Consider the following 25,428-nt stretch of genomic DNA (forward strand, 5'->3'; position numbering starts at 1 on the left):
ATTTAGCCCAGAGAGGGTACACTAGATTCTAAAGTCCCCGAGTTTAGCCCAGAGAGGGTTCCAGTCCCAGAGTTTAGCCCAAAGAGGGTTCCAGTCCCCGAGTTTAGCCCAGAGAGCGCTCCAGTCCCCGAGTCTAGCCCAGAGAGGGCTCCAGTCCCCGAGTTTAGCCCAGAGAGGGCTCCAATCCCCAAGTCTAGCCCAGAGAAAGTTCCTGTTCCTATGTCTAGCTCAGAGAAGGCTCCTGTTCCCACGTCCTGCCCTGAGAGGGCTCCTGGTCCCAAGTTACTCCTCCCTCCGTTGGCTCCACCATGGGCCGCCATCATGGCTGTGGCCTGGGTCCTGCTGGGCACCTCCTGCTCCAAGTCCTTTCTGTCGCCTCCCTGGCTCCTCCCTCCATCGTCACCTCCCTGGACTCTGTCTGCCGGCCCCCTCCCGGGTGTCCGTCCTCCTCCTGAGCCTCCTCCCAAGTTCCCACCCATTCCCCCCCTCTGTTGTTCTATGGCGCAAGGACGCGCCTTCCGGGAGGGTGGCGATATGTCGCGCCCCTGGACTCTATCTGTGGGTTTTTCCCTCTCCATGTGCCTGCCCTGACCTAGTTTTCCCATGTGTTTGATTGTTCATTAGTTCCAGGTGTGTCTCGTCATCCCCTCGTCAAGTCAGGTGTATTTATAGTGAGTCCTGTTCTGAGTTCTTGGTCTGGTATTGAATGTTCGTCTATCCCCGCTACGTGTGTGTTCCTGGTTCCATTGATGTTTATTAAAGTCTGTTGGTTTGAAGTCTACTCCACGTCTCCTCGTTCCTCGCTCCGTGCTCCTCACAGTAGCGGTATCGTTACAATGGTTTATGTTTCCTGCTATTTAGAAAATGCTTTTCAGCAATATATACTTTATTGAATGAATATTCATTCAGTATGATTTTTCAGTATCATACTCAAGGCACAATGAGTATAGAGCAAGATTGTGATCAACCAGCCTGTTAAGTTAATGGCTCACACATACTTGTGACTGAACAAGCAACTAAATGTAATAATGATACATTAGAAATTAGATTTGTTTTATTTAATTTTATTCACTGTCAGCACTGGTGATATATATAAGTGAAAGAAGAAAGTTGACAATTGCAATACAGAATTTAATTAAATGTAATCAGTAAAGTAATTAATTGTTATATCAAGTATTTTAATTAATATTAAAACAAGATATTTTTGTATTCTAATTATTATTATTATTATTAATGTCCAGTAGTCTGTGGGGAGAGTCATGCTGGATAGAGAGGAAGGGTGTGGCGTTTGGTTGGATGTGGTCGATTTTCATACATTGACTGTGGATGAATAATGTTGTTTAACTTTGAGTTGCACAACAGCTCTAAAGTGAGCTCGCTTGCATGTGGCATAACCTGCAATGCTCATGGACCGGCGCCACCAAAGTAAACAGAACATGATTTCGACTTCAAAAAGTTTTGACATTTTTCCGGCTCATGCAGTTTGCGACTGAACAGCTACTGAATGAGCAGACGGTCTGAATATCGATTGTAATCGAGGACCGAGCTGGATTAATACACGATCGGCTATGTGTTTCTTCTGTTTTTATTGCTGTGAACTTTGGACTGCTTACAATGATTTCTGCGTCCTGATTTTGGTACATATGTAAAACAATAACGACAGACTCGATCCTTATTTCCAGCTGGATAAAATGGTAAGGAGAAAGATATTGTATAATATGTTAAGGGAAAGTATCTGTGTGTGTGTGTGTGTGTGTTTTCACTGTTTTATGGCGCTTTGCAGAGTTTTTGACTGTCTCAAAACAGTGAACTGCCTACCTAGGCAAGCACGTTTTGGAGTCTCTCATGCGCGCTCAATTTTTCCAAAAGTGCTGATTGGATCTTAATGCTTGCTGAGCTGAGTCGGAACACGCTTATGATACTCAAAGTGCTGTATAGGTAGGCAGCACTCAGTTTTGAGACATCGCCTTTGTCCTAGTTTGGGATAGTTACAGTGATTCCGTGAATCACTTCTTTTGAAGAGTACGTTCGAAAGAGCTGATTCAAAATGATTCAATGATTCTTTACGTCATGGCGTGGTACATTTCTGCTTTTAATCGTGCTGCTGAAGTCACATGCCGGTTTATTTTTGTTCAGTATGTTTTTGTCCGAGTATGTTTTAAATATGTTGCTTATTGTAATAAAACATGTCCTCGTTTTATATGTTGCAGCCATGATTTAAAAAAAGTCAACACTAAATGTAGCAGACAACAACAATAAAAGTAATTTACAATGCTCAGCTGAAAACGTTTCTATGCGTGTTGATTCGGTTAGGTACACCTTCCAGTTCCAGTATTTTTATTTGTAACATTTCTTCTATTCTGGTATTTAAAGTAACTTCATTTTCGCCCCAGCAGTCAAATCCGAAAGAGACGATTCCCTTTTTAATGAGGCTTAGTTCGATCCGATTCAGTTCGTTTTGTGAATGAATCGTTCAGTCTCGTTTTTGAACCGATTCACTAAAAGGTATCGACTCCAAAGAATGATTCAAAGAATCTCTAAAGTTAGTAGGTGGAGGTAAAGAGGAGACAGGGAGGAACGTGTTTCAGAGAGAACTGCTACGTAGAGGAAAATATCATTTATTATTAAGGGGGAATTGGCCAGGTATGAGGTTAGTCATTTCACCTCGGGTGCTCCGAGTTTTTTATATGCAGATTTTTTTCAAAACGTATAACTGACGCGGGTGTATGGAATTTATGTTCTTGTCAACGTGGCGCTGCTAATATGTTTATGTATCCGATAGATGGGCCAGTTGCCCCCTTACATTTTATTACTAAAAATTTCTTAAATGTATTTCAGTACTCTCTTTTTTTCAGCCATTATATTTTATTCAGTTTATTTTAAAATAAATGTTAAATAGAATATTTAGAATTTTACATTGTCACTAAAAATGACTGATGCAGTGGTACTACCAAGTTCTCACATTTTGTTGGATATAATATTACCAAGATGCACCGTTATGAATCTGAAGGCTATATAATGTCTGATTAGGGTTCTGTGCTGACTTGAATCTGTTGAGGTGCTTCCTCTTGTTCTCAGGTGACTATGTTCTTGTACACCAAAGTTTTCTGAGTGCTCGCCAAGTCTGGGTTTGTCTCACATTAAGATTTTGAAATCCATGGATTGTCTTTAAAGAGGATGTTTTGGGACTTGTCTCAAGTTGTCCAGAGATACTTTACATAATTTCTCGAAAAAGTGTGTGTGACTGTCTTATGTTGAATGCCTTAATACTATAACTAAGGTTATGCAATTTATAATCTAATTAAGTGTAATCATGTATAACTGAACTTGAAACAGTAAGGTAGCTGTGCGGTCTAGATAGAGTCATCCAGGAAGTTATGTTCACACGTGGGGGAAACAGACATCAGTTACCATAGATACTTTGGTTTTCTATTGGTAAATAAAGATAAACATCCAATAACAAAGTTGAATAAAGAAGCGAGAATACAAGAGAATCTGTTGGAAATACAAGTAAAGGAGTGACTCTTTACATCTTCTGATAAGTAAATAGTAAATCAGTTAATGTCATAAGATGACTCTAAAATACAGAAATACACTGAACTCTCATTTTTTGTGTATTGACCTCTGGTGTTATTTTACCAAAATCTTTTATCATAATTTAGCAAGTGGAACTAAAATGAAAAGCTAGCCTCATTTCTGACTGAAATCTGCAACCCCTTCAACACAGCCGCAAGTGCTCAAGTTTAATAAGAGTTTTATCATTGATATCTGTACAGAGATCTGTGAGTTTTATAATTGAGATCTGTATTTATTTAGGTCTTCTTACCTGTTTTTCCTTTTCTTGTTGTTCCAGAGTTCTGAGGAGAAGAGTGGAGTTCTTAACCGCATTGGAAGCTTTTTCACCCGGAAGAAAAAAAGCAGTACCACATCGGATGACAGGGATGAAAATTTGTCACCGGAGGCAAACAGCCCAGCCAGGTACTCAGGATCAGAGGAACTGAGACGGACTCAACACAAAGAGATCGACGATTCAGTGTTTGGGCCGGAGAATAGAAGTCCCAGTGTGTGTAGCATAGCCTCCATTGTCGCAGATGGAGGAGACTTGCCTTTTGCCGACAGCGGCAGTAGCGGACGAGGGAGCGTAAAAGAGGTGGAAGTGTTCAAGGTGAGCAGGGTTGAAACCTCCAGTGACAAGAAAACAGAGAATCTGGTGAAGGAGGTGAACAGGAAGCTCAAGGTGTACCTGGAGGAGACAACAGATACAACAATAAAGAAATGTGCAGACGCCCCTATACACACCCCTGACACGCCAAAGTCCCCCGCGGTTTCAAGCGGGACGGAGAATAAAAAGACAGTTTTGAAAACCACCATCACAGGCGGTGGGAATTACACAGCGTTGGTTGGGGTGACTCTGGGATCACAGTCCAGAAACTCATCATCCTCTGATATTCAGCCTGGAGAACCGACAGAAACTGAAAGCATGGGGAAGAAAAACAGCGGCAAACGAAAATCACGTAAAATAAGCAATCAAGAAAGCAATAATGAGCTTCTTGCCCCAACGAACACCACTTTCCCTGAGGCAAAGGAGAGGTCAGTGCAGTCATCTCCCTCACCTGGTCAAGTACACAGAGCCGTGTGGGCGGAAACTCACCTGACAGAGGAGGAGAGTGAGAGCTCAATTACTGACTCACTCTCTTCTACAGAACCTGCTCCGGCCAGCCCAGTCGAGAGTTATTCTGCCCTCAGTGCAGCACCTAGCAACACTCCTGCTCCTTCTCAAGCTGCAGAGCATGCCATCTTCACCTTACATGCTTCAAAAGACAGCACTGAACCACCAGAGGAGGAAACTCGAGACAGCCTTGTTCCTAAACGGCTGCATGCTGAGAGCAATGAAGAGAAACGCAGAAGCTTGAAACTGTCGAAGAGTGAGAAAGTCTTTGCTAAAAGAGTGTTTGTTGGTTCTCAATCAAGCCTAGACGGGGAAGAACAAGCTGACACAGAGACTCAAAGTGAGACTGATTTGGATATAACGCAGAATGTACAGCAGGTTAAGGTGAAAATGTAAGTACTCCTGTGTTGTGTTTGTGTGTCTGTGTTGGGTTACTGAGCAGCGAGGCCTTTGTTCAGTCTGTACAGTACAGTGCAGATTACTATGTGCAATATGATACTTGGGTTCCCATGATTTTGAGTATGAGATGAACAATGACTCTAAGATCTTTCCATAGATTTAGGTTTCTGTTGTATATATAGTATACTGTTCAAAGGATTGGGGTCGGTAAGATTTTTAAAATGTTTTTGAAAGAAGTCTCTTATGCTCACTAAAGCTGTGTTTATTTAATCAAAAATACAGTAAAAACAGTAAAATTGTGAAATATTATTACAATTTAAAATAATTGTTATTGTGTTTAAATACATTTCAAAATGTTATTTATTCCTGTGATGGTAAAGCTGAATGTTCAGCAGCCATTCAGCATCCAGTCTTCAGTGTCACATGATCCTTTAGAAAACATTCTAATAGTCTGATTTGGTGCTCAAGTTAATAAATAATTATTATATAAAAATTTTTTAATATATACATGTTGAAAATGGTTGGGCAGCTTAATATTTTTGTGGAAACCATGATACATGGAAGAATAGATCTAACCATAAATGAGGGTTGCCTTATGTTGAAAAACTGCTGTCTCAATGTAATATGATTTTATCATCTTGTTCATCATCATATCATCATGTACAGCTGCTTAAAGTTAATTACCACCTGCACAGTGGAAATTAAGTGATCACTTCAGTTTCTATAGCAGCTTGTGATTGTGTTATTTCCTTTTGTATGATTTGATCTTTACTTAACACAGAATCAATTTACCTGAATAACTCTGTGCAAGTTCACGTGTGATTAATCAGCCCTTTTTAACTGAGTAATCTAAAAAGTCTACACAATTAATTGATATGTTATGGTTAAAAGTTTAAGCAGTTTATGTCGTGGGCAGTGATGATGTCAAGGTTAGAAATGCGGCCAAACATGTTCATAAGAAGTGATCTGAAATAATTTGAGCTCTTCAACAGGAAATATGCATCTATGGGATGGTTTGCATATGAGGTGTCTGTGTTTTTTCACACTTGAAGAATTCAAATTATTTCTCATTAATGTGATGCATGCTGTTGAAAGCATATGAATGCATGGATCCTCCCATACTTGTCTCTTAACATTGCTGTTGCTTTTATGTCGTTCCACAGATTACCAAACCCCAAAAGTGTGAATGTCAAGCAGTCTAACCGACAGATAAACGAGTCAGTAGGAGATGTAGGAGCTGTTTTTGTCCAAGAGCAGCCTCTTGATGAGGATGTAGACAGCCCCTTTGAACTTTCAACAGAAAACAGAGACGCTACAGACTTTGGGGAGGAATTTGATTTCCCAGAAATGCCAATTAATAAAGTACCATTGAACACTGTGATGAGCAGTCATCAAAACTCATCTATGCCATCCAAACGTACGGACAGAGCCACCAGTGGACCAAATGGGGGAATTAAAGCAAAGAGCCCTCCACCACAAGTTGCCCCTAAAACGAAAGCTGTAATGTCTCGCATTAAAAGCCTCTCTGAGGCATCAAAGATAGAAGTGCCTCCAGTACGGAGGATTTTGCAGAAGCAGACAGATCAAAAAGAGATTAAATCGCCAACAGAAAAGGACCAATCAGTTACACTTAATAAACCAAATGAAATCAAGACCGGAATTCCCAAGAAAGCCACACCAGAGGTTCAAACAAAACCAAAGAAAGTGCTGGAGGTTGTTACAGTGTATAGTGTTTCTACAGAAGCTGAAAGACAGATGTCCACCAAACGTCAGATTGAGGCAGCATCAATAAGCCCAGAGCGGAAAATATCACCGACTAAGAGATTGGAAGAGAGGGATGTTTTGGATGCCTCACTAACGACCAAAACTTCTCAACCCACTAAAGAACAGGTCAATCTTTCAAAGACTAAAAGAGAAAGAAGTAAAGAACTAAAACATTCCCTGTCTGTGGATAAATTCCCATCTTCCCCATCTTCATTGGAGAATTCTGGTTCAACAAAACGTAACACTGAATTCAAAACCTTTAAAGATATCCAAAAGCCAAAAACACAACCGACAGTTGCCACTGACAGAAGTCCAACATCAAAGAGTAGTTTTTCCTATTCAAAGAGTAAATTCAAATCAGGTGACACTGGCAACAAAACCGAGACAAAACTTTCTTCCTCAGCGCCTGGCACAGACCAGTCAGATCAGAATATTGAAAAGGAGAAGCCAGCAAACGAAACCCAGCTGAGCGGTCCAAAGAGTCCAGAAAAATTAATGACTGATGTGTCACCAACAGGAAGGAAGCTGCCTCGAATGACACCATTGAGCCCTCAGAAACAGCCCTCAGATGGAGAAGTTGCCCACGGAAAGAGTGAGTCACATGAACCAGCCTCACTGCCACTTACCAAGCCAGAGATAAATGAGTCATCACTGGTTAACGGTCCTGTTGCTGATGGCAAATCTTCCAAATGTGATCAAGCCGCTAGGAATGCTGTGGTCAAGGTATCGCCAGAGCTCAAATTGAAAAGCCCTGTTAAGGAGATGGATGATTTACAGTCAGGAACTCCACATCTCAAAAGTCCCACTAAACTCAAACCCAGGAAAGATTTTAGGAAGGCAGAGCCAGCTGCAACTTCAGATTCAAAAACAGACAAAGGCGAGAAAACAACAAATTTGTCTGTCACACCCACAGATGCTTTGAAATCTGACAAAGTAGAAAATATTTTGAAGCAATCAAAAGCCATTTCTGAAAGTGAAAATTGTGATGCTGCAGAGACCATAGTCACACCAGATGTGCCACTTTCAGTAAACAATGATTTACAAACCAATCGACAGACAAAATCAAATCTATCATTTTCATCAGACACACATGCGCAAGTTGCATCAGATAAACAGCCAGATATTACTAAGACAGTTGAAATTTCCACAACATCCAAGATGGCTATACAATCAAAAGCCTCTTCCGAAACAAATGGTGAGAAATCTGGTGCTGCTGAGAAAGTCACACTGGAAGTGTTTTCAGAAAAGAAAGATTCAAACTCAGAAAAGCAGACGGAGTCAGATCTACCAGTTTCACAAAACCTACATGTCCAGGATGTACCAAATAATCAGTCAGTCAAAGAAAAGCCACTTACTGGGTTCAAGAAAGAGAAATGTGGCATTTTCAAGGAAAATGAAATTTCCTCAATACCTGTGACGGACCAATACAGAACCAGCGATCTGAGCACTCAAAATATTGGTAAACAATCAAAAGTCACTTCTGAAACGAAGGGTGAAAAATTTGGTGCTGCTGAAAACACAGTCAAATTAGATGTGTCGCTTTCAGAAAACCAAAATTTGCAGTTCATAAAACCACAGACTGAATCAAATATACCAGATTCATCAGAGTCACATGTCCAAATTACGCCAGATAAGCAGTCAGATGTTGACCCAGACAAGGTTCTTGGATTCAACAAAGAGACGTGTTCCCTGTCTAAGGCAGATGAAATTTCCAAAATACCCAAGACAGCCAAACAATCAAAAGCTGCTTTTGAAACGAAGGATGAAAAATCTGGGGCTACTGAAACCAAAGTGAAACTGGATGTGTTGCTTTCAGAAAAGAGCGATTCACACTTACAAAAGACAGTGACAGATGTACCAGTTTCAACAGAATCACATGTGCAGCTTGCATCTAATGAGCTGCCAGACGTTGTTAAAGAGAAGTCCCATGCTGGGTTTGAGACAACCAGTCATCTGAGTGGTCAAGATACAGAGAAGTCTCGCTCTTCTCAGGAACAAATCAGTCAAGTAATTTCAGAGGACTCATCTGAAACAACCCAAAAGACTGAGACCAAAAAGCTCAGTGTGGAAAATGCTGTGAATTCAGATCTAAAACAACCAAAAACAATTACAAAACTAGATGAAAAGGTTAAAAGTGAAGAAGAGAGTGGCAAACACAAAGTATTAGAGAAGCAACTGGTTCAGTCTGGAGACTCGCATAAAACAAACCCAGAGTGTGTCAAACAGAATGAATTAAATCAATTGAAGCAAGTTGATAAGACACCAGTAGCAGTGATCACGGCTCCAGAGGCTGCTTCTAAACCCATTCGAAAAGGTGATCAGACTTTAGATCAGCAACCTACATCAGTTAAAATAACAGATAAACTGACTTCCAAAGTGGACAGAAAGAGTGAAGTCCAAATTAAAAATACAGAGTCCAACCTGAAAGTCAAGGATCTTACAAAGCCTCATGATAAAATACCAGCTACGAACTTACAAAAGCTGAAACCACCAACTGACCAAAGTGTTCATCAGTTTACTTCTCAGAATCTTCCTTTGGACCCCAAAAGCCTCTCACAAAATAGCAAAGCACCATCTAGTTGGTTAGACGTGGACCAAAGTTTTGAGAAGAAGAAAACAGAGAGACGTTTGGATTGTTCTGCAAGTGATGACAATCAGCTTGACACTTCTAATGACTTTGATGATTTCATTCGTAACATCAAGGAGAACTGCTCCCCTTTCTCTTTGCCACCAAGAAAACATGGGCAGAACAAAATGCCGTCACCTCCTTTTGCCATGCCTGCCATTAAAGAAGATCACTTTGAGAAGATATTTGACCCAGAACAGTTCCAGTTTGGGACAAGAAAAACTGCAGGACCTAAAGACCCCTCTCCAGCCATGATGATCAAGAAGAAAAACAAAGAGGCAAAAACCAACCCACTGTCCAAACGTTCTGAGGACAGCCTTCTTTATAAAGGTCTCTCCTCTAGACGGGAACAAGACAAAGCTAAAAAGGTCACAGTCACCGACGAGAAAACTGATGGAGAAAAACAGAACACTGAGGGCTCTGGAAAAGTGTCCTCAAGATTGGAAAGAATGTCAATCATCTCAAACCTTGTGAACTCCCCAAGCACAGCAAGAAAAGCCCGAACTGAACCAAGCTCTCTCATTAATGGCATTCAGTCACCCATAACGCCACCACCAGAGGCGGTGCCAACCTCAGGAGATCGAAAGGACATACTGCTGCCCCATGCTGTCACCTCTGCAAAAGAGGCACTTGGTGATTTGCCAGATTCTGGCAGTGTAAAGGCAGGACCTGGTGATTCAGTAAAGAGCCCATCCACACCTCCACCTCTTCCAAGTTTCTCAGAAGTTAAGCTGCCTGACTTTTTGGAAAAGTACATGAATAAAGGGAAAGAAGCAAACACCATGAGCCAGCAAAGGCCTGACACTGGTTCTGTCCCTGCATTGGATTTGAATCTCACTTCCAATAAATTTAACTCAAGCATGGAACTGCAAGGCATATCAGGATTAATATCTCCATCCAACAGCACTCAGCAGATTCCACTGCCCACACCCACCAGTCTTTCACCAACATACGCAGAGGTAAGAAAAATGTTAAAGAGGACATCAGATGCAAAATTCACTTTTACATGTTGTTTGCATATATTTGTGTCTTAGCAGTGTGTGGACAGAACCACCCTACAATGATAAAAATCCATTCACTCCTTTTTTTTAATCCCCAAATAACCTAAACAGTTTCAATTATCAAGCCGTTTTGATTTTCTGAGCAGTATGGGGTCATACTGCTAAAGCCCCGTCTACCGCCGCTGACGGACTGTCCCGTATTACCATATTTCCACCCTCAGCCAGTTGTACGCTGTCTGTGCGGTCGAGCAGCTGTAGTGACAGCAATGTCTTGTAAGCCAGGGGTTTTCAAACTGGGGTCTGGGGACCCCCTGGGGCCCCCAAGGAAGTGCTAGGGGGTCCTTGAAAATGTTTGGAGAAAAAGCATAAAAATTAAAGTAATAAAATAATAAATGTAAAAATTATATTATTATCATTGTAATTATAATATATTATTATATTATATATAATTATAAAACAATTACCATAAAAATATGATTGAATAAGAATTAAATAAATAAATTATCCATAAATGTATTAAAATCAATTAGTAAAAATTAAAACAAAGAAATACATACAAAATATATTAAAATGAATTATAAAATGTATCTTAAAAAGATACATAAATAAATATAGTATTTTAGATACATTTTAAATAATGCTTTTAGAAAAAAATTAATAATAATGTAATTTAATAGAAAATAAATATTTTTCAATTCATATTTTTTACTTGCTTATAATATGAAATTTTCACAGTGTAAATTGGGTATTTATACAAGAAACTATATACATGTATTTTACATTTAAGGATGGGGGTCCCTTACACAATAATGATCATATTTGGGGGTCCGTGGCATCTAAAAGATTGAAAACCCCTGTTGTAAGCAATGCAGGTGTTTTGTAGTTGGATTTAAAAGTGAACATGAGAGTCTTCATTTTCTCCCGACATGAGAGCCAAAGAGGATGCAGTGGATTAGTTTTGTTTTTGATGGTAATGCGCCACCTAATACATAAAAGACGGCAGAGAGGGGTGGAGTGAGCAGTAGCTCATTATTATTTAAAGAGACATGCATTGAAATGAACACAACTGTTTTTGACAAGGTAAAAACGTGTTGTTATACACAACCATTGAGGAATTTTAACGAAAGTATTTTGCAGACATTTCATGAAGACCCTAAAGAATAATACCAACTTGTGGAAAACGAGCATTCAATGTCCCTTATAATACCAAATGTCCATTGTTTCATAAAATCTCTTATGAGTAATAAATAAGCCCAACAATTCTCTCATTTTTAGTTTAGTTTAGGTAATTGACTGAAAGTACAAGTATTCGGTTTCAAAGCTTCCATTGTACAGTACATGTGTAAACTAAAATTTGTGCTTCAAATTGTAGTTTACTCTAATACTATTGAAACTGAATGCTTGTACTTTTACTCAATTACCAATTTTTAAGGAAAAATAGTAGACCTTCAAAGTACAGAATACATACTTCATTGTGACATAAATCTGTCATCTTATTAAAAATGTTTCTGTCTGTCTTACTGAGATTAGATCAGATCACATTCCAGTGAACTGTAAACCTCACATTTTTTTGAAACAACCAGTAAAATCCATTTCAATATAAATTTTAATTCTACACTAACTATAGTCATTTGGCTATCAAATGTAGTCATTTTTGTCAAGAGACATCTCATGAGCCACCAAAGTACAGTCTTTAAACATATTTTTTACTTTTTATTTAATTTTCACTTAATTATGCTAGATTTTGACGCCCATACTGTAACTTTACCTTTCTTAATACATTTTACACCTACAAACCTTATTTATTTATTATTTTAATTATATCATGTTAGTATAAAGAACCGCATGTGCTACATACACTAATGCTTAAAGTGTACAAACGTTTTTTCACAGGGCTGTAGGGAAGTCTTGCTTCACCTTTGAAACTGCTTATGTTGTCTGTACCTGCCTGATAAATTTCCGTTATCAGTGGAAATTTTGTCAGTCTTGTCTTTAAGATGCAAGAGGAATGTTAAGCTCTCTAGGCTTCAGTTTGTTTTTTTAGGTACCACTGATCATAGTACCATGGTGAGCTGTGCTGTATTTGAACCAAAGGTCCTGTCAGTGTCTCAAAGTAGTTTTGAAAATGTCATCAATGTTCATGTTAAAAGGTTTATAATGAAAATAATGTTTTAATATTAACTTGAGTTTTTGATTTCCAGACATCAGGTGTCAGAGGCTTCCACAGACGCCCTGGAAAGGTATTGCAAAACTGAATATACCGGTCTATGCAAAATTGATCATAATTTATAGTAATTTACTATACATTTATTTAGTATACATTTTAGTACAGCCAGTTTACTGTTACTTTCCAGTTCATTATCCACTTTTACAGTGCTTCAAATAAGAAAGGAAAAACAGTTGAACACATTTATGGAGAGTGTTTCAATATTATTGCTTGCAGATTGTGATATACCAACAACCTCATTTTGGAGGGGAGGCATACGAGGTGTTCAGAGACATAGAGGATGCCACCTCCCTAAACCTCTCTCCACTCATTTCCATAAAGGTCGTTAGAGGATGGTAAGAACAGTCACTTCCTCCTATTCAGAATGTGACAAATCCTGTGACATTTTAAAGTGGAAGGTTACTAATGTTAATGTTTGTCTTGTCCTGTTAGCTGGCTGCTGTATGAAAAGCCTGGCTTCCAGGGCCGGTCCATCGCTCTGGAGGAGGGGCCAGCAGAGATAGCAAATGAGTGGGCGGAGACAGAGCCTAGTGGGGAAGTGGGGCCCAACGGCCTGCCACTCCCAACCACACCCATGGTTATTGGCTCCATTAGGCTTGCATTAAGGGTGAGTCAAAAATCGTGAGTCACATGGATCAACGCTTGACCTCAGTACTCTGATCAATGAGTCAAATTACCCAAAGAATCTCTTAAATACAAAAGAAATAAAATGCATTACCATTGAACCGCTAGCATGCATGCTTTGTTCTTTGATAACTTGCTCTAGTATTTTTCTCTCAGGACTACAGCACACCAAAAATCGACCTGTTCACAGAGCTAAATGGGATGGGCCGAGTGTCTTCATTTTGTGATGACACCATAGAGACCTGTTCATTTGGTATTCCTCAGAGTACTGGGTCCATTAAGGTTCACAGTGGAGTGTAAGTGAACTTACATAAATGCATACACCCGATATGGGATCTGATAGTGAAGTGATTTAAAACTTGGTTGTGCAACATTATATGTTGACATTTATTTGAAATTCCTCATCTTTATGATGATGTTTTACCCCAGTGATTAAATAATTACATTACTACCGTATTGTCCCGAATATAAGACGATATTTTTTTCTTGGAAATACATCTGAAAAAACGCGGTCGTCTTATATTCAGGGTCTAGACTTTGACATGTCAATAATACACCCACAACAATAGGTGGCAATGTTCACACAAAAAACGAGTGTGCCATGAAATACGTAATGTAATGCGTGTTGTAAATATCGCGAGTAAAAACAAAAGAGAAAGAAAACCTTACAGCTGCATGAGGCATGACTGTCACGTTAGCCTGATGGCAACAAACTCCCTTTGTGATTTTAAAACGTAAGACAGTACCCAGATCTGAAGACTACAGTAAGATTTAACTTCTACTCTTAATAAGATTTTGGTAGGCTACTATTAGATGGATAGCCTAAATGTCCTAATTCAGATGGGCTACCTGTTTTTTGTTTTTTTGATGAACATTTCTTGGTCCTACGCCTTCCACAGAATATATAAATACTATTAGATGGATAGCCTAAATGTCCTCATTCAGATGGGCTACCTGTTTTTTTTTATTTTTATGGTATATCAAAAAGTGTTTATTTTTTAAATGTGATTGTTGGTACATTTGACCAGTTTTTACCATAATTTCAAAACAAAAATTAAAATAGGAAAAATATGCAATATGAAAATAATTGAAGACAAAATGTGTTTTACTGAGAAAAAACAAGATTTGGTTTTTAAAAAGCCTTTTTCCAAAAGGTACATCTGAAAAAGGGGGGTTCGTCTTATATTCGGGCCAATACGGTATATACAATACTAAAGTTTGGGGTAAGATTTTATTAATTTTATTATTTTTCAAAGTAGTCTCTTGTGCTCCCAAAGGCTGCATTTATAGTTATATTAAAAAATAGTTATACTGTGAAATATTATTACACTTTAAAATAACTGATTTCTGTTTTAATACATTTTAAAACTGAATTTTCAGCAACCATTACTCCAGTCTTCAGTCACATGATCCTTCAGAAATAATTCTAATATGCTAATTGTTCATGTTAAATGTTCAGGAAACATTTCTTATTATCAGTGCTGAAAGCAGTTGTTGCTGTGTAGCATTTTTCCTCAGTATCTTAATGAATGGAAAATTCAAAAGAACTCCATGTATTTGAAACATTATAAATGTCTTTACTGTCACTTTAAAAAATCTTACTGATCCCTAACTTATGATCAGTAGTGCATGGGAGCAAAACTCAGAGCTAAAAGGAGATATGAAGGACACAAGCCTCATGTTTGTCCTCACTGCATGATCAAGTGGAAAGTTTTGAGGTTAAAGCATGTGACCTATGATTGGAGTTGAGAGACTCCGAGAGAGAGAGAAAGAGACTGTGTGCCTGTTGGAATGTTGTTTTCTTCTTGTTGTGTGTTGGATGGAGATGGCATTTTCGAAAAAAAAAATTTCTGCCTTGGCATGTTTGTTCTTTGCCAAAACTTCAAGAAGCATGTTTTTAAATTACAAAATGAAAGTTATCTTTTACCAGGTTCTAAAATCCTTTTAGATCTATTCTTACTGTGGTTGTGTGTTTGTAGATGGATGGTCTTTAGTGACCCAGGTTTCCAGGGTCTTTTGGCTGTTTTGGAGGAAGGAGTGTATCCCTGCCCTCAGGACTGGGGCTTTCCCACCCCCTTTGTCGGATCACTGCGGCCTTTGAAAATGGTAATTACATACCACTCATTTTCACACACTCATTCCATCTCATTCTGGCTTACAACAAAATGTATGAACAGAGGTTCATATACAACTGTTCTTTTTGCTTTTCACAGGGTGAAATTAAGGTGGAAAATCCCAATGAAATTAAGGTGAGCTTTACATGTTAAATCACATTGAACACTGATTGAACAAAAAGGTGTAGTTCAGCTCACTGAGAAAAACGCAACAACTAAAGACTAATTGTGCACATTTATTTGGCGAAAGACATTCTGTACAGCCTGGAATTAAAAGTACCTGTTGGTGCAGGTAGTCTGGACCAGATCGAGCATGCCCAGAGGTGGGGTTTGTTCTTGTTCTTTGCTTGCTCAGCCCGTGCCAGTATTTGTTCTTTTGATTTCTGAGCCGTGAAAGAGCAGCGGCATTGTGTCTGACTTTGAAAGTACAGTTAGATACAGTCGGAGCTTTGGCAATACATGTTTCTCACAGCAGAGGCATGTGATCCCATAATGGTTTAATTACAATTAAATGTTACTTATAAGAAACAGTCCAATGGTTTTGATGGACCAGGGAAGTCGGCTTAGTTTCTGTGAACTGAACCTCACAGGGCTTTACTTGACAAAGTTCCTGTCATTCCTGAACTCATGTCTTCCTGGGCTCTGAGCGCAGTATACAGGACTTGAGTTGACTCTGCCTGAGGCTCAAAGACACTGGGGGAAGAATTCCCAGAATTCTGAATATTCTGCCCACAAGAGTATGCACACATAAACACACCCCAGTCAAACACTGAACATGTCATGTATTTTGTTGTATGAAATAAAGCATCTTTTTCATGACAGTATTTTTTTCAAGAGAATTTAACTAAAGTATTTATGTCATACATTTTTACTTTTTAAATAATTTTATTTAATTCATATTCAATGTATGCAATTTAAATTTATATTAATTTATTTAATAATTTAAATGCAAGAACATTAATAATAATAATGCAGTTACAACGTGTAGAAAATGTACCATACAAATCAAAGCAAAATCAATTTTGGCCCTAAATGAAAAGTGAATTTCTGGTGGTCTGTGTTGCATTCAGTATTTATTCACATTCTAGATTTTAATGAAGTTCCAGTGTGTCTCATAAAATACATGTGAATGTATTTGACAGAAAGTTATTCTAAATATGCAGCAAGCTGTAAAGTGTTTTTTTTCCTATGTGAATTCAGGCGCTACTCTTTGAAAAAACAATGTTTCAAGGGGAGTGCATAGAGATCGAAAAGGACATTTACAACTTTGATGAAGGAGAGGAAGAGAAGAATGAAGAAGACGAGACTGAGAGTCCTGACAGCACCAGGAGAAAGATACTGAGTTCTGTGGGCTCACTGAAGATCCTGAGTGGCCTGTGAGTACATTTTTTGACAGTACAGCTGACATTGTCGGATTTTGGTTTTTTGGTTTGGTTTGGAAAGTGTGGAAAGGCAGCCAGACCATCAACATGTCACCAAATTACTGTAGCTCTACACATACCTTCATTTCTTGATGCTTTATTGCCTTTAGCTGGATCCAGCAGTGATTCTTGTTATTGTTCATTTATAGCTGGGTAGGATATTCTGCACCAGGGTTCGAGGGTCGCCAGTATCTTCTGGAGGAAGGAGAGTATGCAGACTTCAGTGACTGGGGTGGACTGGAAGACAGGCTCCTCTCTATACATTCAGTGTTAGCAGTATGTATACGGAGACCTTTTCTGAATCAAAGAGTTCAAGATTAATATTAAATAAACAGTTTACAGCATAACCTCCTCACAGTAAGGCATGCTGGGAAGACAAGTATGAATAAACTTTGTGTGGTCTTTATGTGTGTTTTTCTGATGTACACTGATTTAAGTCGTTTCATGGTTTGTGCCCTTCTGTAGGATTTCATGACTCCTCACGTGAGAATGTTCAGTGAGTGGGATTTCAGCGAGAGAGGGATGAATGTGGACCTGCTGGAACCTGTCATTAGCATGGAAACCACTGGCTTTGGCATAAAGACACAATCGGTGGAAGTCCTCTCTGGCGTGTAAGTGTCTACATCTAAGCTCCCTGTTTCCTCCTTCAGGCATCACTCTTTTTTTTTTTTTTTTTTTTTCTTTCGTAACCCTCGACCTTGGTACGGCTGTAAATCTGTCAGTGAAATGTTTATCAGCCCTTGTGGGCAGCTGCTTATAGAGATAAAATCAGAAGTAGTTCACTCAGAAATGATAATTCTCTCATTATGTAACTCATTATTTAAGTGTACAAAAGTCACCACCCATATTTGAAGTAGTCTTGGTCCTCGAAAAGAAGAGTTCATTTGCAAAAACCGATAACTCCATTTTTATTTATTTTCAGAAATCACGTTTTTTTTATTGCGGATTCCAAGTAATATCAATCAAACTGCAGTTGGGTATGTTTTGATTTAGTAATCATAACTTAAACAAATACAGGTAATTTACAAAATTAAAGTTCATTGAAAGTATGTTTTTTTTACATATTAAAAGTTTGTTTTATAGCAAAAGCAGATAACTCCAACAGTTGTTTTTTGGCAAAAGTCAAACTCCACATTTCATGTTTTAGTTTAAAAAAGCACTCGTTTAATCTTTGTAATCTCCTCAGATGACAATGTAGATGCCTGACAAACGACGTTGTTGTTGTTGTGATCATAAACTGTATGGATGTGATTAGTTACACTCAATAAACGGAGCTTTTCCCTCACCATTGTAACGCGCTGCTTTTGCAAGTTTCCTTGAAAACGTTTCAGCTTTTATTTTCCTTCACAACCTGAAGAAGATACCACAGGTTCATCAAGTTCATCGAAATTATCCATCCTCGATCACTTTTAGTCAGCTCTGACGAAACTCCTCTCAGCTAGCACGTCTTTTCAAAGTGAAAGTAGCCTTGTCACCTGACCTGAATACAGCGCGCTGATTCGCTAAAATGAAAACTTATCGGCTTCTGTTCACAAACAACAAGGGAGCTTGTTGGCTTCTGCAGTAAAACGTGTACTCATGATGCCTTGAAAGTGGACAAAACCGGCTTTTTTGACAAAACGTGTTTAGGGTTCAGATCGCGTTATATGTGGAGAATAATGCACGGCAATCAGCTCTTTTTTTTTTTATAGTTGAGGTATACCTATGATGAAAATTACAGGCCTCTCTCATCTTTTTAAGTGGGAGAACTTGCACAATTGGTGGCTGACTAAATACTTTTTTTCCCCACTGTATGTGGAGAATAATGCACAGCTATCAGCTCTTTTTGTTTTTTAAAGTGGCGTTTATCGGTTTTTGTAAATAAACTATTATAAATATTTTCATTCATCTAGTTCATAAGGGTAAAATTGATACAGTAGTTCACCCAAAAATTTGAATTCTGTCATTAAAAACTCACCCTCATGTCGTTTCAAACCTGTAAGACCTTCGTTCATCTTCAGAACACAAATTAAGATATTATTGATGAAATCCAAGAGCTTTCTGAACCTCCATATACAGCAATGTAACTGACATGTTCAAGGCCCAGAAAGGTAGTAAGGACATCGTTAAAATAGTCCATGTGACATCAGTGGTTCAAACATAATATTATGAAGCTACGAGAATACTTTTTTATGTGCAAAGAAAACAAAAATAACTTCAACAATTCTTCTCTTCCGTGTCAGTCTTCGACGCACGTTCACGAGAGTACCATGACGCATGATGCTGCTGACGCAGGAGCTACAGCTTTGCCATCATAGAAATAAATTGTATTTTAAAATTTTAAATTAATGCATTTGGCAAATGCTTTTATTCAAAGTGACTTTGCATTCAAGGTACACATTTTATCACTTTGTTGTACGGTTTGCACTACAGAATATAAATATATATATATATATATATATATATATATATACTGTACAATATATACTATACAGGATAGGAGGATGATTTTGTCAGTTTTCTGTTTAATTCTGTACCTCTCATATATGGTATGTTTTAAAGCGGTTTCATGGTTGAAGTTCATACCTGCTCTGCTGATAATGAAAGGAGTGGCACACGAATGTGAGGTGTCATATATCCTGAGGCAGACTCATACTCTAGTTATCTTTTTTAATCAAAGAGTTTTCAGTGATGGTGTTGCAAGCACACCCACACCCCTTCTCTCTCCTGTCCTTCACATGCAAACAGACACATAAAAATCCTGTGTCAAGAGCACACGTGTCAATGTAGTGCTGCGTCAGTGTCAAGGGTGTGACTTTGATAACATTCTTCAATAAAATGAGATAAATTATGAGATGACTAAAACAATAGTGTTTATATTTAACACTGATTCACAATCCCATTGTGTTTCTTATATGTATCTGTCACAGATATGATTTCTGTACACTTAGGGCTGTGGTTTACTTATTGAGAAATAATAAGTGACTTTTGCCTGTCGTCTTGAGATTGATTCATTCAGCTATCTGTATTTTCCTTACTGAATGTGAAATTGGTGGCAAATTGTGAGTGATGTGGAAGTCAATGTGGTTCATATTACTGAGATCAAAACTGCTGAGTTAAAAAGATCTAACTGTTTAACGTCTGACTGAACAGGTGGATAGCATTCGAGAAGGCACGCTTCTCAGGCGAGCTGTACGTTTTAGAGAAGGGTCTCTACGGCAGTCCAGAGGACTGGGGAGCACACAACTGCAAGATCTTGTCAATTCAGCCTGTGGTTTTGGTAATAATTTGTCTGCAATATCTGCCCTATTTTTGCAACGTTATTGTTTTGCAAGTTTATTTGTTACTCAATAAAACCTTGCTTGTGTTTGTATTCCCATGGCGTCTTATAATTTATTTTTTCTGCCTCAGGAACAAGCTGAAGGACTGTCCAGATATAAGGTGAGTTTAAATGTTATGGTTCCACATGGAATCTTATTATGAAAGGAAATCTGTGCAATGGATTTAAAAATGTTAATCAGAGCTAAGAGTACTACAGTCCTACATACAGCTGAAAGAATGATAAAAAATGTGATAAATGAAGATGCTAGAGGCAGTATGTGTACAGATTTGTGAGTGACGGGCATTCAGGAATTCTGCTGGCACAGATTCCTAGTTTTAACTGAAGTGAAGATCTAGTTATTCTAGTCAACTGGATATATTTTTCTCATCATCTTCTGCATCTTATCAAAGTGATTTTAGATTAAAAAGCTTCTTTAAGCTTCATTCATGTGATACTCTGATGAAACGCTCTCAGGTGCAGTTGTTTGCTGAACCAGGGTTCAAGGGAGCAATGCAGACTTTAGATGAAAGTGTGGCATTTCTGCCGGAGGGCTTCCACCCCATGTCCTGCAAAGTTTTGGCTGGGAGGTGAGAAATGTTGCCTTACAACAGAATCACACAAAAACTTTAAAAGTGTACAAAACACTTTACAGTTCAGCAAGATTGGATAGTGTTTCAAAATAATCAACATTTCATTGTACATGTCTCTGCTTGAAGCTGGGTAGTGTTCGATGGCCCACAGTTCACTGACAACATGTATGTACTGGAGGAAGGAGAATACCCCAATCCTGAGGCTCTGGGCTTACTCTACTCTGACTGCAAAATCAGCTCCGTCCACTCTGTAGGACATGTGAGTACTGAATAGAAGATGGGATCATAAGAAAAAGATCCCTAGGCTAGGCAGAATATTTAAGTTGGTCCGACTGAAAATGAGGCTGTGAGGATAGACCCTTTTCATATCTGACAAGTGCTGTTTTGGCACTACATATTACTTTCACTGATCGTGTAGATGTATTGTATCATGTATTTTTAGGCATTGCCAACTTAAAACAACTAGACGTGAACAGAAGTGTGTTCATGCATTCTGTCATGTAGTTACATTTTTGGTTAAAACAAAAAAAGAGAAAAGATAAGTCTAATATTTTTCCTGACAAAAAATGTTGCTTGAAATAATTGTCATGATTGTGGTGAGGCAAAATGAAAGCAAAGATGTTTGCAAGAAATAATTTTAGAAAGATTTGTGGCATCTTCAGTGTTTTGTGGGCTAAAAGGTACAAAGCAGTGCAACATGTTCAAAGCACAGCCTTGTTTTCAGGCATGTCGTATCTGACTATGGTTTCTATAATAAAATGATTGGATTTTTGTAATAAACACATGTATCATTGTTTCTCTGTCCACTCAGGAGTTCTCTATGCCCTCCATCACACTCTTCTGTAAATCCGGCTTCAGAGGACGTAAAGTAGTTCTGACCGATGGCATTTCGAACCTGTCTCTGGCTGGCATTGATGGGCGGGTCAACTCTCTATTGGTCAATGGAGGAATGTGAGTGGTTTGTGAAGCACATTCAAAGCTCAGATTTCGTTGTAGGTGTAGAACACCAAATTTAGTGTTATTCTTCTTCTTTATGGTTCATTTGGATAAGAAAATAATGTAAGATAATTGATTTTTCTCTGTGTATTTGTGTTTTTCTGTTTATCAGCTGGGTGTTGTATGAATACAGCAACTTCCGTGGTCGTCAGGTCCTGCTCCATCCCAGCGAGATCGGTGATTGGCAGAAGTTCAGAGGCTGGGAGCAGATTGGCTCTCTGCGTCCGTTACTACAGGTATGAAACGCCACCACATGCCTAGTTCTCAGTAAGCGAAATTACTTGTGTTTGATGTGTGTTCAGATCCAGTGGGGTTTAGATAGTTTTGCTTTTAGGTGTGAGAGTTAATTGTTTGGGAACCGCACATGTAAAGGCAGGGCAAACCCAGCACATTTACAACATGTGGACATAAAGACACTCCAGTAAATCCAGAATGAGACTGTTAATACCCATGATTACATAATAGTACTTTGTTAAGCGGGTTAGAGTTTATTAAGCAGATTGAGGCAAACTTTATCTATAGTAGTTTCTCTTATAGCTAGTTTAAACATCCAAACATGACCATTTATCTTCTGTGTCTTTCTCAATAGAAACGTGTTTATTTCCGGCTACGTAGTGCAGAGACAGGCTGCTTGATGTCTCTGACTGGACCCCTGGATGATTTAAAGCTGCTCCGGGTTCAAGTGCTGGAGGAAACTGGTGGTCCAGAGCAGATATGGGTCTATGAGAATGGACTACTGCGCTGCAAGGTACTCGACTTTGATCGCCTCTCCAGATCTGATTCTGTACTCGAGCGATTTCGACTATGGCTCTGTTTACTGATCATGACCACCACCTCTCTGGCTTTTTCTCTTCAGATGGTGGAGGACTGTTGTGTGGAGACGTCTGGAGGTGTGGTGATGGCAGGTGGCAGGTTGAATGTCTCGTCTGAACCAGGCAAAGACAATCAGTTCTGGAGCATCACAGGAGACGGAATCATACGCAACAATCTCAAGCCCGACCTTGTGCTGGAGGTCAAAGGTCAGTACTTTATACGTTTGAATAAAAGAAAACACAATGAAAAGAAAAATTAAATGAAACAGAAAGGTTGGAGTGGAACAATAAACAGAGGAACATTCGCATGCACATGGGGCGTATGAGTATGTCTGTCAGTCATAAAACTGCACCCTGCACTGACGAGCTCATAATCGCTTACTGATGACACATTCTGATGTCACATCATACCTGTGTGGTATTTCTATTAGCAACTGCGCTCGATCTGCTCGGGCAACCGCACTGCCACCCTACATACATACATACCACAGCATCCTGTCAGAGGCAAAGATGTGTCTGAATCTGTATTACAGATGAAGGGGCTAGCATTTAACACTCAACTGAATATTAACTAAATGCTAATAATATTCCACAAATGATTCTAATAAAATATTAATATAATTAAATTATATGATAAAAAATAGCATTTAGAGGGGTTTTATGGTCAAAATGAGTTAACGTTTTTCTTTGACTAGAAATTACTCTTTGTGAGTGGCATCTTTACAAAATGTATTTTTAAATTTAACTAGCCACCACAAACAACTGGAACATTCATTCATTGGTCAGATTTTTTTAAGGGAACAGATTGAAAATGTATTTTTACGTGTAAAGCAGGAGATCAGGGGAATCAAGTGTAAATTATTTATTTGGACTGTGACAACAATCTCTGACGAAAGACCACTGCTGTATGGCTTCTTTTGTTTGTCTGAATTCAGAATGAGGCTGTTTGTGGTTCAAATTTCTGTAACTTGAGCGCCACCCTGACGTCAGTCAGCAAAGCAGAACCTGTAATGTGTTGCCATCTAGTGGCCACTTAATGTGTTACACCCTGTCTGCCTACCTTTATTTGATTTTTAAAAAATACAGTAAAACAGTAACATTGTCTAAGATTATTACACTTTAAAGTAACAGTTTTTTATTTAAATATATTTTAAAATGCAATTTGTATCAAAGCTTTGATGCGAAGCTGAATTTTTAGCAGCCATTACTCCAGTCCTCAGTGTCACATGATTCTTCAGAAATCATTCTAATTATCCTGAGTTGGTGAGCAAGAAACATTTCTTACTATTATTAGAACGTCCAGCTTTTATTTGGAATGGCAATCTTTTGTAACATAAATGTCTCTTCTGTCAACTTTGATCAATTTAATGCTTCCTTGCCGAATAAAAATATAAATTTCTGTAAAAAAGTCGGAATCCAAACTTTTAAATGGAAGTGTAATTTAAACCCAAAGAGCCTGTTGAAATCAAAAGGAATTTGACCTTAATCTGTTCTTCATCTAGGTGGCCAACAGTATGATAAAAACCAGGTGGTTCTCAACACCTTTGATGAGCAGAAAACCAACCAGAGATGGACTGTGGAAATCCTTTAGTGCTCCAGTCAAGTCAGAGGCATTTCTGTAATGCCATAAATGACTCTGATGAGTCTGTCACTGATGGGATCATTATCCCGAGATAAGAATGTGTGTGGGACCAAATCTTTTGAAATCATGCATCTAGATTACAGTGTGTCTACATGAGTGATGTATCTTTGGATGTTCAACAGAAGTCCATCGACTACATCAAGGACCTTAATGAGACCTGCTACAGTTTCATCATCTTTTGTGCTAGTACTTTTTTGTTGTTAACTCTCTGCATTGGGCCAGAAACACAAAGTACTGTCCTGCTTGCAATGCAATAACAGTACCAAAGGGGGCACACTAGCATCAGGATTTGCATGTAGCTGCACTTTAGGTGACCTTGTTCATTTTCAGCAGAGTCAAGGTTAGTATGTCCCAGTTTACCCCTTGCCTGTCACATCTACACTTTTTAGGGGCAAAAAGCACCTTCTTCCATTTATAAGTAGCTGTGTATTCTGACTAAATTATTTTTTTGCAAAAAAATATCTAAATCATGGATTTATGTATACTAATACATCGTATACTAATAGTACTTAGAATAGTAGACGTTTTACTAGTGCCTTAAAAGCTTAATGGCTCCTGATAGCTTGAAATAGGCTTTTTCTTGTCTGTAGCCTTTCATGTCACATCTCAGGATGGTCGCTAGTAAAGGGCTTGTGCATGTTCTTCTGGTGCCATCAGCAGTCAAGACATTATTTTCTTGTGGCTCCAGAGTAATTAATCACATTAATATCTCAGATGATTGGCTCAAAGCAACCTGGCTGCAGAACTAAGCACTCGTGAGAAAAAACTGCACATTTTAAATTGCATACTTCCAAGAGTTCCTGCACTAGATGAGCAACTGCTGTTCAGATGAATGAGAAAACAAACAGGTATTATAGACCTCACTGAATGTAAGGCAGCATCTATTCATCTGCCATTCAAACTCGCTGAAAGCAAAATGTGGGAACTTGTTGTCTCCTACAATTTTACAGTTGCTGAACAAAGTATTTCTTTAGTATGTCAGAATATTCTGGAGTAAGTAAGCACATATTAGAACATTATAGAAACATTTCCTCCTAGCGGTGCTGATCTGGCATCAGTTCACTCATGTTCACAAACTCACATTCATTTGAAATCCAGCTGATCCTTGATCTGCTGTTCTGCTTTTAGAGCTTTTTCTCTGTTTTCTTTTACAAAGATTTTTTGGTAGTTGTTTTTGTGTGTGTGTGTGTGTGTGTGTGTGTGTGTGTCCATTTTCTGATGTGTTTAGTAATCTGTTTTAGT

General features: G+C 38.6%; 1 protein-coding gene across 2 annotated transcripts in view; it reads left to right on the forward strand.

The window, feature by feature from the left end:
* The window catches only part of LOC107721324 (absent in melanoma 1 protein-like), a 59,757-nt gene extending 34,393 nt beyond the window's left edge, over positions 1-25,364 (forward strand). Inside the window, exons 1-21 of one of the 2 annotated variants that reach the window (XM_016529284.1) lie at positions 1,350-1,694; positions 3,854-5,061; positions 6,232-10,417; positions 12,661-12,699; positions 12,903-13,021; positions 13,119-13,293; positions 13,467-13,606; positions 15,290-15,416; positions 15,524-15,559; positions 16,625-16,800; positions 16,995-17,121; positions 17,311-17,456; positions 19,978-20,104; positions 20,236-20,265; positions 20,621-20,733; positions 20,863-20,995; positions 21,548-21,687; positions 21,845-21,968; positions 22,322-22,480; positions 22,589-22,751; positions 24,047-25,364. In XM_016529284.1, the coding sequence (XP_016384770.1) occupies positions 1,692-1,694; positions 3,854-5,061; positions 6,232-10,417; positions 12,661-12,699; positions 12,903-13,021; positions 13,119-13,293; positions 13,467-13,606; positions 15,290-15,416; positions 15,524-15,559; positions 16,625-16,800; positions 16,995-17,121; positions 17,311-17,456; positions 19,978-20,104; positions 20,236-20,265; positions 20,621-20,733; positions 20,863-20,995; positions 21,548-21,687; positions 21,845-21,968; positions 22,322-22,480; positions 22,589-22,751; positions 24,047-24,135 (7,560 nt within the window). In that variant the 5' untranslated portion in view covers positions 1,350-1,691 and the 3' untranslated portion in view covers positions 24,136-25,364. Of the gene's footprint in view, positions 1-1,349; positions 1,695-3,853; positions 5,062-6,231; positions 10,418-12,660; positions 12,700-12,902; positions 13,022-13,118; positions 13,294-13,466; positions 13,607-15,289; positions 15,417-15,523; positions 15,560-16,624; positions 16,801-16,994; positions 17,122-17,310; positions 17,457-19,977; positions 20,105-20,235; positions 20,266-20,620; positions 20,734-20,862; positions 20,996-21,547; positions 21,688-21,844; positions 21,969-22,321; positions 22,481-22,588; positions 22,752-24,046 lie in introns of those variants that run through there. The other variant, XM_016529276.1, reaches the window with a different exon arrangement.
* The last annotated feature ends 64 nt before the right edge of the window (positions 25,365-25,428 follow it).

The sequence above is a fragment of the Sinocyclocheilus rhinocerous genome, unplaced genomic scaffold (genome assembly GCF_001515625.1).
Source record: "Sinocyclocheilus rhinocerous isolate Xijiao unplaced genomic scaffold, SAMN03320098_v1.1 scaffold432, whole genome shotgun sequence".
NCBI classification, from domain to species: domain Eukaryota; kingdom Metazoa; phylum Chordata; class Actinopteri; order Cypriniformes; family Cyprinidae; genus Sinocyclocheilus; species Sinocyclocheilus rhinocerous.